General features: G+C 37.7%; 1 protein-coding gene across 1 annotated transcript in view; it reads right to left on the reverse strand.

The window, feature by feature from the left end:
* Positions 1-5778: 5778 nt before the first annotated feature.
* The window catches only part of dok6 (docking protein 6), a 109899-nt gene continuing 97142 nt past the window's right edge, over positions 5779-18535 (reverse strand). The window contains exon 8 of the mRNA XM_088919650.1: positions 5779-7351. Coding sequence (XP_088775776.1) covers positions 7188-7351 — 164 coding nt within the window. The 3' untranslated portion in view covers positions 5779-7187. The remainder of the gene's footprint in view (positions 7352-18535) is intronic.

Raw genomic sequence — 18535 nt, forward strand, 5'->3', positions numbered from 1 at the left:
TCCATGGAATGTTTTTCCTAGGGAAGACTTATTCTTGAAGACGATCCATTTCCAAGAGCTGTTCTCCTTGATTTTGATGGTTTAGACTCATACTTCTTGGTGTGAGGAACCTTTTGAAATCTGATGACTGGAGTGGCTTCAGAGACAGAATGCAGGATTGTCCTGTTGAAACCCCAGCTAGGGTTAGGGTTAGCATTCCCACAGCACGTTTTTTACGCTCAGTGATGTTTTTTGGGGTCCCGAGGGAACTTCAGGATGAGTGATATTTTGCTCCTTTCTGCAAACTTTTTTTTTAGAGACTTTTGGCTACCTGCTGTAGGTTGTACTGTATATTGCCATCTTCACTAGTTTTGCTCAAAAACTCAGTCAGTTCAAAAGTTGTAAGAAAAACTGTTTGGTAAACTCTCTTAATTTTTTCACTTAACGTGCAAGCAGATGTATGTCACGATTATAGTCCCCCCTCCTTAAGGGTGCTCCAGCCCTTTCACTAAGACTTTATTCTCTGCACCTGTTTCCCATTCCCAGCCCACCTTAAAAGCCAGGCGCTGACGCTCATCCGGGCTCTGCATCTGATTTCCATATCGTGCGAGTCCGGGACCAGGAGGCGCCTGGTCCCGTTAAGGTTTTAACCTCTGTTCCCGTTCCCCGTCCGCCGGTTCCGACCCGGTCTTCGTGGTTTTTAACTTGTTCTGATGGATCTCCTGGTTTTGGACTTACCCTTGCGTTTTGGATTATCCCTAAGGACTACTCTCTCGGATTGTTCGCCTCGGCCACACCTCCCCCGTGCACCAGCGCACCTTGGACACGCCCCCCTGTCTTCAGCCCCGTATTCCTGCATGACGTTTCCCTAGTGTTCCCCCCACTCCGTCGGACTGTGTCGTCCGCATAGGGTCCGGAAAGAACTGGTCGTTACATGTATAACTGAAGTCAACACTGGCCTGACATACCCACTCATTTCAATACCATTTTTCTGTTGAATGAAAAATCGCATAAAGAAGACACATTATTGAAGGCCATTTCCAAGAGTTTTTTTTTTCAATTTTGATTATTTAGATTCATACTTTTTGGTATGAGGACCATTTTCTAATTTGAAGACGACGGGGCTTCAGAGACAGATTGCAGAAGTGCTCTGTTGAAACCTCAGCTAGCACGGACATTTTTTTGCGCTCGGTGCTGCATTTTGGGTCTCAAGTTATTTGTGATAATTTGCTCCTACCTGCAATTTTTTTTCAGAGACTTTTGGCAGTTTGTGTTGTATATTGCACCTTTCAGTAATTGTATCCAAAACTGAGTCAGGTGAAAAGTTGTAAGCAAACCTGTTCTACTGGGTAAACACTCTTGGTTTTGTCATTTAAAGTGCAAACAGAAGTATAACTGCAGTCAACACATAATGGTTCTTGTAACCTTAGACTTACAATGGCCCAAAATGCATGCTCTTTTAAATACCATTTTTAGGAGATTTTTCACTCTATTGAAAATTGCCTAAAGAAGATACAGTGCTTTATTTGTGATTAGTAAAGATATAGTCTACATAATATAGATAATCTATAACTATATAATATTGTAAAACATATTATAAATATATATGCCAGCTTCCATATCACCCTGCAACTCACAACTGGCAACCCACTGAAGCTATGCGAACCTGGTAAGTAACTAGATGGGTGATCTCCTGGAAGAAATATTCGTGGAACCACTAGGGGGTGCTCACCATGCGGTCTGTGTGGTTCTTAATGCCCCATTATAGTGACGAAGACAGTATAATGCAAAAGGCGACATCCTTTGGATGAGACGTAAAATGAAGGTACAGTATTGATTCTCTGTGGTCATTAAAAATCCCAGCATGTTTCTTTAAAGGAGAGGGTTATAACCCCATCATCCTGGTCAAGATTTCCCATTGGCCTTTACTAATATACCAATTCATGGCCACCTAATAATCCCCATCTATGAACTGGCTTCATCACTCTGTTCTCCTCCCCACTGAGAGCTGGTGTGTGGTGAGCGCTCTGGTGCACTATGGCTGCTGTTCCATCATCCAGGTGAGGCTGCACATTGGTGGTGGTGGAGGGGAGTCCAGAAAAGGAGTGTCCAGAGGAGGGTGATGTCTTTTCTGCAATTTACTCAGCACACAGAACCACCATACACAAGCAACATAGCTAAAGTTAATGAAGAAAAAAACACAAACTCAAAGTGGAAAAAAAAACAATCACTGTGGTGCAGGAGCAATTCATCAGGTGCTACTTTTCATTAATGATTTATTGCTAAGTCATTCCACAATGGCAAAAACAGATTGTTGCCATTTGATTACATAATTCTGAAAGCGATTAAAACTCAAAACTTTAGTCTAGTTTTTTTGTTGTTGTAAATATATTATAAAGCATTTTGAGTGGAGTGTCCAGAAAAGTGCTATATAAGTGTGAAGAATTATTATTATCATTTAATCAAATAAAAAACAGTTTACAGTATGATATTGTTTTTAGTTTTGGGAAATTTTCTCTATCCATCCATCCATTTTCTAACTGCATAATCCAATTCAGAGCCACAGAGGAACCAGACCTTTACTTGGCAAGCCATGGGCACAAGGCAGGGTACACCCTGGATGGGATGCCGGTCCATTGCAGGGCAGACACACAAACACAGACGTGCACACACTCACACCAGGGTCAAGTTTCCAAGAAGCCAGATAACCTTCCACTATGTTTTTTTGCACAGTGGGAGGAAGCTGGAGCACCTGGAGGAAACCCTCACTATAAATTCCACACCGACAGCAGCCCATAACTTGAATCAAGTCCGAAGTCCCATTGCTGTGAGGCAGAAACGCTAACCCCTGCACCTCTATGCTCCCCCTTCTCAGTCTGCTCAGTTGAGTATTACAATCAGAACAAATCACTTCATCATTCTCTTATGCACCTTTTGTCGTTTTTGTTCATTTTATTTTTTCTTAGAAATGCTGTGATGCCATGTTATCAGTTGTATTTGGAGAATGCTGGATGTCATACTGCTTGCTACTTAAATTGCCCCCTTTGGGAAGAATAAATTATTTGGATTGGAATGCACTGAATTAGTACCAATCTGTAACATTGATCAGAATCTTCCAAAATGTGATCACACCAACAGAAAGTAAGCTTTACATGAGCAGCCAATATAACATGTTTTAGTAAATAATCCATGTCCTTCATCAACGAGATCTAATGACTTACAGTATTGTCAGGAGCTGCTCTTCATTAACATTCTTTGCTCCTCTGTGTGTGTGTAGCAAGGCTCAGTGAAACCTAGATAGTGTAGAGTTTTGGTGCAGTAGAATTTACTGCTGTCTGGAGAGTGGAACTGTGTGTCACTGGGTCTGCTGATAACCGCAGTTGAGTCCAGGCAGGGCAAGGCACAGAGACGCTTGTCAATGGTGTCCTGTAGAATTCTCCACCACGGGACCCGGTCTTCTGGCGTAGCGGAGTTCACCATGTCTAGGGAGTGCGCTGTGGCTGCTCAGAGCCCAGGAGCGACTGGGATCAGATCTTGGCAGAGGGCAGAGCTGCATGCATTTCACAACCAGAGGGCTAAAAGGACAATTTGTGTGTTACAAAATTCCGACCTGTAAGGTTGAACTCTCAGGTTCTGTGACAGGCGCAGCTCTGCCTCTGCTGGGATCCAATCACAGTGGCTCACTGTCCCATCATGACCCTCTGCAGCTCCTTAAACAGCAGGGTATGTCCACTGCATCATAAGACCTACTGAGGGCCTTCCTACTGCGCTCTGCACTGTCTAGGGCTTTGAAGACAATGCCTGCCTATTTCCGTAGTTGTGCACTGACATACAGTAATTGCAACACAAGACCAGGACAAAACTTTCAGTAAAACAGCATCACCAATTTGTTTTCCTTGAAGAAGGAAAAACATTCTGTTAAAAGCGGAATAACGCAAAATGTCTAAGACCTTTAGCACAGCAGTGTAATTATTAAGAATGTGCCACATAGATGAAGCTATGCTTTCCATTTTTCCTCAACATCTTCCAAAACAGGTGTGGATTGTCTTGTTTCCAATAAGGATAGCTAATGCTAATGTCAGGAATGTACTGTACTAACTACCGAAGTCAGCTGCAGTAGATGGGATGAATGGCCTCTTCTCGTTTGTGACATTTTTTGTGTTTAATGTTTCTTAGGTTCTCTGCTGTATGGTGGCACTGCAAAATATTCTATCTTGCTTCTCACCATTTCCACCTACCTACAGTAGCTTCATACACACTGTATCAGCCCCCTCACTCATCACTTCTGAATCACCCTGTGTTACTGATGCCCTCAAGACAGGAGGAATTAGTCATTGCCCTAGTTTATTTTTCTTCATTTCTTGGTTAGTTCCTTGAATGAGTCATCTTGGAAATGTATGAGCAATGAATAAACAAGAAGTCTTATCAGCCCCTTTTCAGGACATTAAAAAAGAAGCATAATTTCCCTATGAATATATTTAAAAAAACCTTTGCTAATAGAAATGTTCCTTTTCAATGGTCTGAAAAGAATTTTCTGATGTAATGTCACATTCTACTTCATGTTTTTATATAATTGTCCTTGAAGTCTGTAGAATGACCTAAAATTCTCATTTTGCTCAGTTCGGTATGCAAGATTTAATTTTAAGTAGTTTCTAATAACCAAGATGTAATAATAAAAAAATATAAACGTGGATGCGACTTATAATTTCAGTACACAGTAAGTCTAGTAAATAATAAAATTTAAATATATTTTTATCCTGAAGTTTTTTAACTCTATATCCCTGCTGCTATTAAATTAAATATACAGCCAGTTTTCCTGCAGCCGGCATTAAGTCCCTTGAATGAGTACAGTATGTAGAAATTAGCAGGTCCCAGCTGGATACATAAGGGAGTGATTTGTTTCACTGAATCAGTACTCTTTAATAGCCCTGATGTGTTTCTTTGCAATTGAAAAGGCCATATACTCTGTGCAGATACTGTATAGTGTGAGGGTCAAGTGGGCTGCAGCTAAGGAGTGCAGGCTTCAAAGGAACAAAGAGAGGTTAATTCCATTTTAAAAGGAAGAAAAAGTACAACAGTTTTCTGTGGAGTGGAATATGGCACATTTACTTTTTTATTTTTGCTTTTCAGGATGCATTTATATGCTGGAATTATGTCAGTGTGTAAAAATCTACCTTTTTTTTTCATAGATCCATCCATCTTGTCAGGAGAGATCATGTCTGTGGTAGGTCAGCTTCTGCCTTCTGAAGACAAGCAAGTTTTTGTGAAGTGTCTAAGAATTTCATAAAGTATCTACTTTGCTTTTTACTCATAGCATGGATACTTCAACCACAGAAAGCCTATTTCACAATAAATGAAAAAACACATAAAACATCCTTGCAGCAATTGCACTCACTTATTAGGTTATGAAGCCTCATTTAGAAGCCTGCAACATACTGCTGTATGTATGCTGTCATGCTGTAACTTTTCCAACCAATTAGCTATTAGGCAACAATATACTGTACAGTATATACACTCACACCATTTTTTTTACACACCAGTTGTTACTACAATGATGGAATCAAAGCTGGCTATTTAGCTGCTGATTAGGCCAGTAATGTATGTCATTTTCAAATGTGCATCTGTAAGTTTATGGCAAGAAAATACAGTATTTTCTATTTGAGTGACATTTATGGGATTAGTATAGGCCAAATGCTTTATTTGCTGCAACAGTGAATTCCTCATGGATAATCTGTTTCTCTGTAAAAACAAATCAGGCACTTTCTGAAAGCATAATGAATGAAAAAATATGTGGATATGGCCAGTTCATTTTATTATGTCTATAGTTAGATGTACTGTACATAAGTACACAAATTTGTAGTTTTGTGCAAAAAAACAAACTAGTAGAATCCTTGTCATCTGTCTGAGGTTTATGGTAACATGGTATCTAATTTAGAAGAGAAGGCTTTTGAAATCTGAATAATTTCTGTTTTGAAATTGAAATTATACTTCTGATTTTTAGGACACAAGTACACAGGACAAAGAGTCCAAAACATATTGTTGCATTATGATATACAACATCTTTGGAAACATCTTACATGCAACGGAGTATCTCATTACTTAACATGACTAACAGAGGTAATCAATATTTTTAGTTGTGAGAAATTTCAGTTTCATAAATGGATTCGTCCTTATATCATACTTTAAAAACTATATTCACAGTTCTAACCTCAATAGAATTGTATTACTTTTAGGGCCACAGTCTTCAATGATTCGACACATTCAAAAAAAACATTCCTGGAAGATTCTCTATAACCATTTCTGACACATTAAAAGAGTATCTGTTTCATAAATCCCCTGTTCACTGTATATCATTACTGGACTCTGAAAATGCCCAGATATGCTTGCGGGTACCCTTCAATTTGACAAAAGAACCATCATTGAAAAAGCTTAACATATAAACCTTTGCTTTTTGTGTATTTTTACATTATGTCCATACATTATGTCCCAAAGAGTTACTTTCTGTGTTATTGTTAACCTGAGGATGCTGTGTTTGGGTCTGATTTTTGGTCCAAATGTTTTATCTGAATGACTCATTAAAATGTATGAATGCCCACACTGTTTTTTGATTGGGATAGTACAGCCGTTTCAGAAACAGTACATTTTCATTTTACTCAAAGTATAAAAGCATTACTTTCATAGGCTTAAGATGTTAAATGGTTCAATAAAAAAAACGAGAGTATGTACATATTAATAGGTCTTTGCTAATTAAAAATAAGAGACAGGTAATTAAAAATCCAATTGTCATTAGCAGCATTCCTTTGTAATTATACTACCAATCAATTAGATGTTATCAGTTAACCATATTCCACTTTTATAGTATGTGTTAAAAAAGGGATGGGGACTTGTAATAGATGAAATCAGACCATTCTAATAATGCTCTAGTCATCCAAAGAGCTTGCCTTGTCTTCAGTATGAAGAGTAAAGACTTTTTCATAAAGCCAGTCCTAATTTACATTCTAATTAACGGCTACTGAAACCCTAGAACTCTTACCTTGAAGTACCATAAAGTATTCTTTAATTCACATTTCTAGCCTTCAAAGTGTTTGCAATTGTCTCTTTTATATAGGCTACTAGATTAAAACTATGTTTGATCTGTACCACCTCTATGAACTACTGTAATGTCCCATGTCAGCCTGAAGAAAACTGTGTGCCTTATTCAGTGCATGTCATTGCACTGGTCCAGAGCTGTAACTCGATCCATAGCCACTAGAGGGAGACAGTGCTTGTTCTTGGTGTCGGATCCGGGCAAGTTCTTCATCGGCACCTTGTTCCAGCAGATGGCTGGGAAAGGTCTGTGCTCGAGGAACTAGCGTCATACCCAAGCTTGCTCCTGCAAACATGGAAAAGACACACATTGTTACCTTTAGTAACAATTTACCTTCAGCCAGTAAACAATGGCTGATCTTAAAAATGTCAGGCCTGTCCGAATCATTTGGCTAAAGGCAAGGTTTCGGAGGGGTAAAACATGACGAAGAAATTTGTTTTTATTATTCAGGAGATGAATAATGAAAAGAAACGCAAAGAATTATGAGATGCAACACGTGTAAGGTGATGAACGCAGCACTGACAAATAAGCATCCCTTTCCCGGTCTCAGGTAAGACTGAAACAGATTCCTCACCTTCTCTTCTGTAATATTTTTTCCCCTGTGATGATGTTTATGTGAAGGCGGGTCCATCACGATTTTAAGCATGGTTCAAATAAAATGTAACCAAAGCCCAGGGCAGATGGAGAGTTCTGTGACTCTTGTAACTGACTAGTTTAATCTTAATCTTGACTGTTGGACTTCAGTCCAGGAGAACCTGATAATAGACCACTGAATTAATACAAAGGTTAATCACCTTGGGATCCTTTCTAATACCATGTACATGAGGACCTACTTATTTGTAACTCTAAACAAACTAGTTTGTGGCCTCCTCGTTTTGCTAACAGCGGACGCTTGATTGAAATTTCGTCTCGATCAGCGCATTTTGTGTACCGCAACACTGTGTTCTGTGCACACCCACACTGGAATGACTGCTCTTGACAACATCCATCCATCCAGTATATCTTTTTTCTATCACTTTCATACATCATCCTGATTAGGTGATTTACAGGATTATCTGATACTTTAACCTTATTATAGAATCCAAGTAGAATATGTAGATTCTTGTTCTATAATTTGCATGACTGTAACACACTGCAAACATATTAAGTTTATGCAAATGCCACCTTTCATGCTAACGCTTTTCAAAAATGTTATTCTTGTCGAACTCCATTCCTATTTTTATTTCAGTCTTCTGAAATAAGGATTTCACCTTTCCCTGATCTTTCCCCCTCAGCTACATCATTTTCCCATTTAAATCATTGAACCTGCACAGAAATGTAATCAGGTTGATCAACCGTTCATAAAATGCCACGCACAGCTGCCAAAAATGATGATCAGGTCAACGCTGCACTTCAATTAGGTCACATTCAAAGTCAATTCATTGCTTCAGGGTCTATTTTAGATGTAGTCATTGCATCAAAATTATATACTGTGCTCCTTGGCTGCATGTCTGTTAAACTGATTAGATGCTAAACATTATTTTGTTCTACATAAATATGGATTTTGTAGTTAAAGTTAATTGCCCAGGACAGCACAACGCTAACCTTCTTTGATTACAGGATTATGAGAAAGTGAGCAGTTGCACATGCCTGAGCATTTTGGATTTACAATAATGATGTGGTAACAACCCTATTTGACTGAAGATGCTCAAAGACATTTTTTATTATTTATTTATGCACAATTACAGTACATACCAAAAAGTGATATTTAAATACTGGAGTGAGCATAATGTTGCAGAGAAATGCACAAGGCAGGAAGAGGTTCCCAATCCTACTTCTGCAAGTCACACCTGATGGTTAATTATTTAACTGAAGCCATAGTTGAGCTAACAAGTTGCTTGATTGGAACATTTATTTGTTTTGTTTTTTTCTACTCCAAAGCTGATATTGCATGTTATGAAATGCAATAGCTCAAAGGCACCTTCGAACATGTTTACAAGCTGCAAATTAATCTTATTATTAAGTCAATCAAGGATTCAATTGTGTTAGTTAGAGCTCAGCAAGCTCGAAAACCAGCAGGTAAGTGGGATCAATTACAAACCAGGACTGGGAACTGCTGGCAGAAGGCATCCAATTGTTTGTGTTGTAAATAAATTACTGATTTTAAAACATTATACCTAAAACATCCTACAGTGTTGAAACCCATGCAAACACAGGGAGAACACACAAAATCCACACAAATAGCACCCCCAGAATTTGAACCCAGGAATCCAGCATTGCAAAACAGGAATCATTACATTTTTAAATACTATAAATAAAAAAATGTTTTAATAATACAAACTGTAATGTATCATATATTTTTACTGAGACACGCACTTATTATGCACTTCCAAGAAAACACCCTTCACTATTGAAATTCAAAAGGGAATTATTTACATATTGAATGTGGAGATTGTGGAATTCGAATTACTACACAAGCTACATCACACAGAATGTCAAGTTGTTGAAAAGCTAAAGTCCACAATAATGCATCTATTATGCTTTTTTACAATGTTGTGCTCTGACACATCGCTGAGTTTCAGTATAGCCAGTGTAAAACTTTTGAGCTTCCCTTGCTTAAAGTAGTTATTAGTTTGCTTATGTCAGTCCTTCTCTAGGTGCTCAGATGTACCCTCTTTATCATCAGCTATCATTGGAGCCCTCTGAATTTCCTTGTACTGTAGCTACCAGACAGTGTTGATCCCAGCTGAAGTGTAGAGACAGTTCACAACACTTTTCTATTGGTGGATGTGAGCCTACAAGAAGCCAGAAGTTAATGGGGAATTATTGAGTAGTTTCAGTCCCAAAAAGACCCCTCTTACTGACACATTTGTCCAAAATTCCACCTACTGTAAATAAAAAAATTCCAAACAGAATCTTCCAGCATCCATTCTTTTATTAAACATGTTTTTTCATGTTTCAATGTCATATGTGCAAAAACGTCTAATATACAAGTTGCCTTACTGTATCTTGTGAGATTAATGCACAGCCCAAACCTATTTTTTTTCTACTCTTTCTGTGATTAAGCTTCCTTTTCAAACCCTGGTATTAGCCACTTAGAAAAAGAAATGCTATGTTAATTATTTAAACTGTGCGTAGGAACTTTTATTTGATCAAAATTAGCTTCCAGTGTTTGTGAGTCATTCCTTGCTTCAAGACCCAAAACGAAAAAGAGTTTATCTCGTTGTTTTAGAGCAGCCTCCTTTGTATTCATAGCTTTCTCCATGAGATTACACAAAATATATTTGAACAATAATTTCTATATTTTCATAGCAGTATTTAGTCGAGGCGTCTTGCATTTCCTGTGGTAAATGGCCACATCCCCTCATGCTGTCCTTAGCCCTTTTCTCCTAAAAATCGCCAAAGACTCTGCTTATTTCTGCTCTATGCAAATAGAAAAAAGTTATTAATCTCATCGAGTTTACCACCTTTGGCTTTAATTATTGTAGTTATTTTTTAAATGGTAAGTAGCAAATTAAACAACTATATTTGTAAAGGTACAGTATTTAAAAAAATGTATCGGAATTCTCAAACTTCTTGTATACTTTTTTTTAAATTTTAGACATCAAAAGGGATACTGTATGTGTTTTTTTCATTTTCCTACAGTATATACAGTATAACTTCAAAAACATATATTTACTTTCTAATAAAGAGGGACATTAAAATTCAACCTAAGGATCTCATTAGTCAAAAATCGGAAATCTTCTATTAGAAAACCACTGCTTTTTAGACCTCCAACGGTTTTTGTGACAATGAGACTCCAGTGAATGGTATGATTACAAACAGTCAATGAATTATCACACACCACAGCCTCATTTACTTAGAAACATCTCTTTGTCCTGATTTGTTTTTGTAATGCCTGATTTGCCTGTAATGTATTCAATATTTGGACAGCCTGTTCTTACTGTGCGTATTAAGGTTACCGAACCAGGCTACCGCAGTGAATGTTAGGACAGATTCAATGAAAGTACAGCCCACCAACTCCACAACATAAAAAACTTGACTTCACACAGTGCAAGTTACAAACAATGGGAGATCACTGGGCTGATCTAGCTCTTTTGGTAGTTAGCTAAATAATCAAAGGATCTTGTTCTACTATGATCAAGTGTATACTATGCTTGGAAATACAGTATCTGAACCAAAATATGTATATTTCAAATTACACAATGTTCACAAAAAATCATGGCTTGACTGGAAGGATTGGCTGTCTCAATTCCTTTGGAGGACACTGGTTATTTATAGTATACTGTATCATAACAGTTTCAAACAGAAGCCTTTATTATGCTGCCTATCTGCAACCCTTACAAATGCTCACAGAGAATAGTTACAAATTAATGTCAGGACTCAAAAAAGGTTTCAAGCTGCTTGCTGGGTCAGCACTCCCAGTTAATGGGTAATAATACTGTGTGTTCACCACGCCAGATGCTTGTGTTTGAATATTTGTTTTTAATATTCCTTAATAAAGGAAAGTACTGGAGGTAGAGGGAGAGGAAGAAAGTACTGTAAGTGCAACTTCAGAAGCATGCGTTAATGAAAAGATAATAACAATGTCTTCATAGCTTCTGCTAATAACATGAAATTATATAAGAAACAAAGACAGGTACTGTAGCTGTTTGATTATAATAAGATACCAAAAACAAACCACTAAATCTTTCTGAAAAAAGAAACAATAGGAACATCCTGCAGAAACTAACTTCAAAATGTTAGCTATTTATAATATGGTGACACTAATACAATTACTGTACATGAATGGTAATTGTGCAGCTTATACAAATATAAAAACTTGTACAGAAGTGCAACACTGAACGTGTCAGGCATGAACTTTCCTTTGAAACAAACACAGATAAACAGAAATAACGGATGTGCATATTTTTTTCTAGTTTTAGTAAATGGAGGGTCTCCAAAACTGTCAAAACCCTGAAGAATAATGTATGCCAAAATGTATTCACAGAAATTGTACCCATTTCACAAGGACTAATACCACCCAAGAATTCCCTGTGTGTGAGAATGCTGTGGCTCTGTGGCTAAGAATCTGCGCTTGTGGCTGGAAGGTTGCCGGTTCGTATCCCGTGGCTGGCAGAGGAATCCTACTGTGTTGGGCCCCTGAGCAAGGCCCTTCAACCCAGCTGCTCCAGGGGTGCTGTATAAATGGCTGACCCTGCGCTCTGACCCCAAGCTTCTCTCCCTGTCTGTGAGTCTCATGGAGAGCAAGCTGGGGTATGTGAAAAGACAAATTCCTAATACAAGAAATTGCATATGGCCAATAAAGTGATCTGATCTTATCTTATAATAGAGAGCTGAGGTACAGTATGTGAGATTTGACTTCACCTGTGTGGCTGAGGTCCAGCTCTCCTCGCTGTAGGACGAGGAGGCTGGGATCACCATGCAGAGTGAGGAGTGGACCAGTGGGGTGACCCTGCTATACTGTATACTGACTTGTATTGTCCCAAATGGGAAATTTGTTCTCCAGCGAGGTAAAGGATGTAACACATTATACAGTACAATACATTGAACACCATACTAATAAGAGGCACTCACATATGATGAGCGAAATATATAAATAATGTAAAATATACAATGAATTGTCCAAATAAAGAAGATTCATACTGTAGCTGTGGGAACAACAGATTACCCAGATTCAAATGCAAAAGAATCAAGTTATTTAAACTGATGATGGAAGGGGCTCAAATTCACTGTGCAAGGGGTGGCCTATGATTATGTTGGCTTTCTAAACTATTTGTTTGGAATAGATGTCTGTAAGCTGTAGCTGATGTGCATCAATAAATTTGCTGGCTACTTTTACAATCCTGCTCAGTCTGTTCTTCTTGTGTGTGATGTATTAAGGTCACCGCAGTGAATGTTAGGACAGATTCAATGAAAGTAAAGCCCACCAAATTCACAACATAAAAAAGTTCCTGGAAGTACCAATCAAAAGAAAAGAGCCATCTGTTGTTTGGAAAACACATTTGTTCCTCATCGAAGCTCTTTAGCAAGAATTTTCTTTTACATTTAGTTTGAAGAAAAACATCAGTATTCAGTGCAGGCTTGTACTAATATACTGTATATAGAAGTATATACGGTATCCTGTTAATAATACTGTTAATGTATTCTAGGGTGTAGTTTTCAATATTTTTTTTCTGAAATGTCTTGCATTTCCACTGCAGTAGTACAATATAAGAGGAAATCAAGGGGTGTAGTTCTGATTCATGTTTCTGCTTGTTCACTTTTTAATGCTTTTTTTTTTCCAAAGTTTCCAGTGCTCAGTTAAGCTTATATCTCCTTGTTTATTTGTAACTGAATAAAAAGAACATGGTCATTTACAGTATACATTATATGTGTTATTGTTAGTAAATTGAAGAGAGATTTGCACCTATAGAATTTGAACATTGGTCAAATAAAAATGGAAGAAATCCTACAAATAAGAGGGAGACTGTTTAGGCCACTGGACTGCTACTGTACTGCAAGTAGCTACAGTAGCTGATTCAAGGATCTCGCTCAGAATTTGCTTGACAGTAGTGCTTCCTATTCTCAATTTTAAATGCACATCGATGTAATGTCCCCCAGTGTCCTTGTCTTTGCCTTTTTCTGTTGATTTTGAAGAAAAGAGAAAATAAGACAGAACGAAAGAGAAAAATATGCTACCTCTCTTACATTTTGCCTCACTATCATTTGTCTATACATGGACCATGTTTCGAAAACTGCAAAAACAGTAGGAAACAAATATCCAACTTGTGCATAATAAAGCAATTGGACTTGAATGAAAAAGACAAAAAAACAAAAATGAAACAACCATAAAGGCAGAAGTAAAAAAAAAAAACATCTTTGTGTGTCTTTGTATAACTTCTCAGACAAAACACACAAAACAAGAAAATAGAAAATCATCTTAGAATCTCCAGATCTGATGTTCCAATGAGTAACTTTCAGACTCGAGCAAGAATTTCCTGTTTTTCCTAATCCGCATGCTGTTTTGTTCCTCTTCTCCTACAGTGCATCATTCCAGTCTCCCATTACTGCAATCCACAACATCAAAATCTGGGCTCTCCACAATTTCTGCATTCTCTTCAAAAATGAATACACCTTTATTTCTTCTCACTCTACCCCTCTGGGTAGAGACGTACTCGTCTATACCCCATAACAAGCACATTTTCAGCTTCCACGATGACATCACCCAGTGTGCAGTGAGACTCCAGTCATCTAAGAACCCCGAAGTTGCCCCTGCTGCCACTCCTAGGATCTTCAGTTTCTCTTAACTTTCCCCCTTACATTCTGTCTCTGTTTTTTCTGCTTTTGGCAACTCTTCCTTCTCATTCTGCTTTCTGTTTTCCTCATCTTCCTGGTCATTAATTTCATCTCTGCTTTCTTCCGCCCACTCCTCTGCTTCTATCCCTGGCTTCCAATGCGGCCCAGTTGTCAAGTCTCTGATCTCCTCGGCCCCGTCTCTGTCCAGTGTCCGACCTCCAGTCCAGTCAGCTGCTTTCTTAGTTGCTCATTAAGGTATTTCTTAAAGTTTAATGAACAAATTATCACTGATTTTTAAAGTTTGAATTACTTAATAATAACAATTCACAAAGCATCCGATTCTTGCAGGTTGTTATCCCTAGGGAATGAATATTATTTCCTATTTATAGGAAATTTCTCATTCATTAAAAAAAATCTCTAGTTTTTCTGACATTATCTGATTATAATTTTGCCTACATATCCAGTACTTTTGAACTATATCTCTAGACTAAATGTTTTGGGTTTAGTGAGTACCAGAGCAAGTAGGAGGTCTTAATTATTGGTGTTACATTAATGTAAAACCAATATTAATGTTGGGCTACTGCAATTAATTAACTCGTCCATATTTGTTGAACTCTTTAGAAGTTTCCTCAAGTAACTAGCACTGTTGACATTTTAATTTAAATGTTTGTCAAAATGTGTAACGCTGGGTGAGAAAATATGACAGAAACAACCGTGCAATTTTAGTATTTCAGTAATGTGACTGAATAATTTAAATCCTACTAGGATAGTCATACTGTATCTTCAGTGCATTCATTCTGGATAAAGGTTTTTCTGCGTTGTTTAGCAGCACCATATACAACTTGGGCAATAAAGATCCTTTGGGATTTTCCAAAAGAGCAAGGGATATTTGCCCTAGTGTCCTGGCTAAATCGCCATGGGTTTGTACAATCTTGCCTTCCTACACTCCCCCCCCTTAGCTCAGTAGGTGCATGAATTTCTTACTCTATGCCTCATTCGCAGTGTAGTGGGGCTTCTGCTCCTCACCCAGGTGGGTGCTGCACTTCAGTGGTGGATGACGGGCTCCACTCCTTCACAATATATAAAGTGCTTTGAGAACCTATGTCATGAAAAATGCTATATAAATGCAAGAAATTATTAACAGTAGCTATTTAGTGAAGGTGCACTTCTTAATTGGCTTTAGTTTAAGGGTACTGTAGCTTCAAAACTGTGTTTGGCCTTAGAGTATAGTATTTTGGGGTCAGATATTGTAGATACCCTAAATAAGATTATTATTGGAAGTTGTTACACACCATTAACACACATTCTGCTTGTAGATGTTCCAAAGGTGTTTTTGATATACAGTAAAACCTCTTAAACATCTGACTTGAGAAGAGAATGTAAGCTGTTAAATATTCCAGATGTTGTGTATATACAGTGTATACATAATATTCTAAAACAATGTGTTATCTTCGCAGTAAATTGGCAACCCAAAACAATGCAGACAACCTCCTCTAGCTGGCAGACAGTGACTAAAACCCTGGTGATATGTCTGATTTATGTCACAGATAAAACATTCTGCAGCATTTGCATTTCTTGGGCAACTAGATTAGATGGACGAATGCTTCTACATTAGGTCCCAGCAACTGTGAAACCAACAATGGAAATGCCAAAATGATGAATGTGCTGCAATGCTTTTTTTACATACTTTAATTTGTACAGGGCTGTAGGGGTACAGTGCTAATGCCCAAAGGAATTTTCAAAGAAATAGATATAACCCAGCGCATTAAGAAGCATTTACATACAGCAACCTTGGTATTGCGTGTGTCCACATTTACAAAGTAATCTTATTTTATAGATTTTAAAACATAAATTGACTGTAGCTTTCTTCACAAAACAGTTTTCTTCACAACTCAATCATGCATTACACACAAAAATTATACATCTTAAAATTTATTAAAAAAAAATCATTTTACAGCATGGAGGTTCGAAAAGAAGGGGTACTGTAGCTCAGAAAGCCAAAATATAAAATTCTTGGGGACCTCACCTTATTTAGTGTTTTCATATATTTTATTATTCTGAAATAGGCCATTTGTGCTCTGATGATTTTCTTTGTAGTTCAGTACCTTCAACACATTTTATTTTCACGGTAACAACAACTCAGTGGCTGAAAGGTAATCAATTACGTTGTTTCAGACCTGGGCTTTAGTGTTGCACAGACACAGACATACTGTATATGTTGCTGGACGTACTGTATGAAGCCAATTTGCAATGACATATTGCATGTGGATTTGAAGAACTTACAGAGGACAACACCAAGTAATATATACAGTAGTTTTTCACTTCACTTGGTTTAGTGCAAAGGGATTTACTACAATGCAAATACTGAAACAGCAAACCAAGATGTTCGATCGGTATATGTTCTGAATGGAACATTCACCTTTGCTCAACATTTTAAATGTCTGTGAACATTTCAAAAGTCACTTTTAGAAATTGTACTCACTATTCAAGGCACAAAATCTATAGATTAGCAATTTTAAGTCAAGAATAGAAAAAAAATGCCGAATTAGTCAAACTGGTCTTTTTAAAAAAACAACAATATTTTTTACTTTCTTTCAATTAATGATTAATTTTCAAATTCTTTGTTTTTGTGGAAACTCATAATTATTGGCATTTGACTGCTTTTGACCATGCATGCGACTTCCTTATGGGTTCTCTTATTTGAAGAAAACAATGAAAATGCTTGCTCATTTAAATGCATTGTAACGCTCATGAAGCTTGCACTCATACTGAAGTAAAACATTGCTCAATGATGCAGACAGATTGGTGTCAGTGTTGTCATGATTTGCAGAAGTTTACTGAGAGCAACCGTGAGGGATAATAAGCTGATAGCGTGCCATAGCTGTATACAGTATCCAAGCAAATTAAATTGGAATTTACATTCAGAGTTTTGCTGCAGTGTATTATCATTTTAAAATTAACTTTATTGTCCATATACCTTATTAACTTTGTAATGGAAAATATGTACACTATCTAAATGAATTATTCAGCAGAGAAATTGCCAAGTGCACTACATCAAAAACAATTATATGTTTGTTTCTAGGGGCGTCTATTAAGATATTTCACAGATATTGAACTTTTTAAAACACATCTCAGCAATTTGGCTTAATTATTCAGAACAATGTTCATTAAACTATTTAATTGAAACAGTTTCCATATTCAGTATTTCTATAAATTACTGTTAAATGAAAAGTTTAGTTTTTTGAGGGGAGCACATTCTTAACTTTTCAGTCCATAGCTCAAAAAAGGCTGGAGTAGCATTTAGGGACTCCTGGTTGGAGGTTCAAGTCCTAGGTGGAATGTGGCTAATGTACTATACCCCTGAGCATGTTACTTTACTATAATACCTTTCTTCAAATACATATAAAATGGGTAGAAATGTGAAAGGCTTTGGATTAAATGGTCAAACAAATAAATGAATGAGCATTATCTGTAGAGTATTTCAATCCCATAGCAGCAAAGTCCCCGAATTTAAGATTTCTTCTGAACAATTACTGTAATTTAAAAATATTTTTGACAGAAGTAAAAGAATCACACTTTAGTTCTTAAAGCTGAAGGCATTTGAGCATTAAAAAAATGAGAGCGCTGTCTAGGTCTGTGCAACAGATTCCCCTTGATGGTAGCCGAGTGTGGGAGGAAATCTGACATACTGTAAACCCCCCATGTAACCCATTATAAGCAGCCTTGGGACCTATTTTCGTTGTATTATAACCATTTCAAGCTAACATGGTCCATTGACTGCTTTCCTGTGCTAATTCTGTTGTACCTCAAGGTTGAGGAGCAGTGGAAGTCACCTTCAGCTCAACCCAGTCGATTCTCTTCACGTCGTTCTGCTTTATAATCGCCTTCGTGTTGGTGGGCCAACATGAAAACAAGCAAGGCTCCCAGTCTGTGAGAGCCTCTCTGCTCTCTATAGCCGTATACGTTTAGGAGTCTTCCTACTTCTAGGCAACGCACTCCTAACCTTGTGAGCCTTCACTGCTGACCAGATGTCTCAGTTGTCTCCCTACGAGAGGGAGCTCCCCTCTCCTGTCTCGTTCACTGAGAGGACACGTTCAGCCACCTCACCGTAAGACTATCTTTCCCTATCGGCCCTGTCCTCTCCCAGAAAACAGGCTGGGGCCAGCATTGCACTCCTACTGACTCCTACGTGATGGATTTTAATTCCTAGAT

This window comes from Atractosteus spatula, chromosome 6 (genome assembly GCF_055471065.1).
Source record: "Atractosteus spatula isolate fAtrSpa1 chromosome 6, fAtrSpa1.hap1, whole genome shotgun sequence".
Taxonomy (NCBI): Eukaryota; Metazoa; Chordata; class Actinopteri; order Semionotiformes; family Lepisosteidae; genus Atractosteus; species Atractosteus spatula.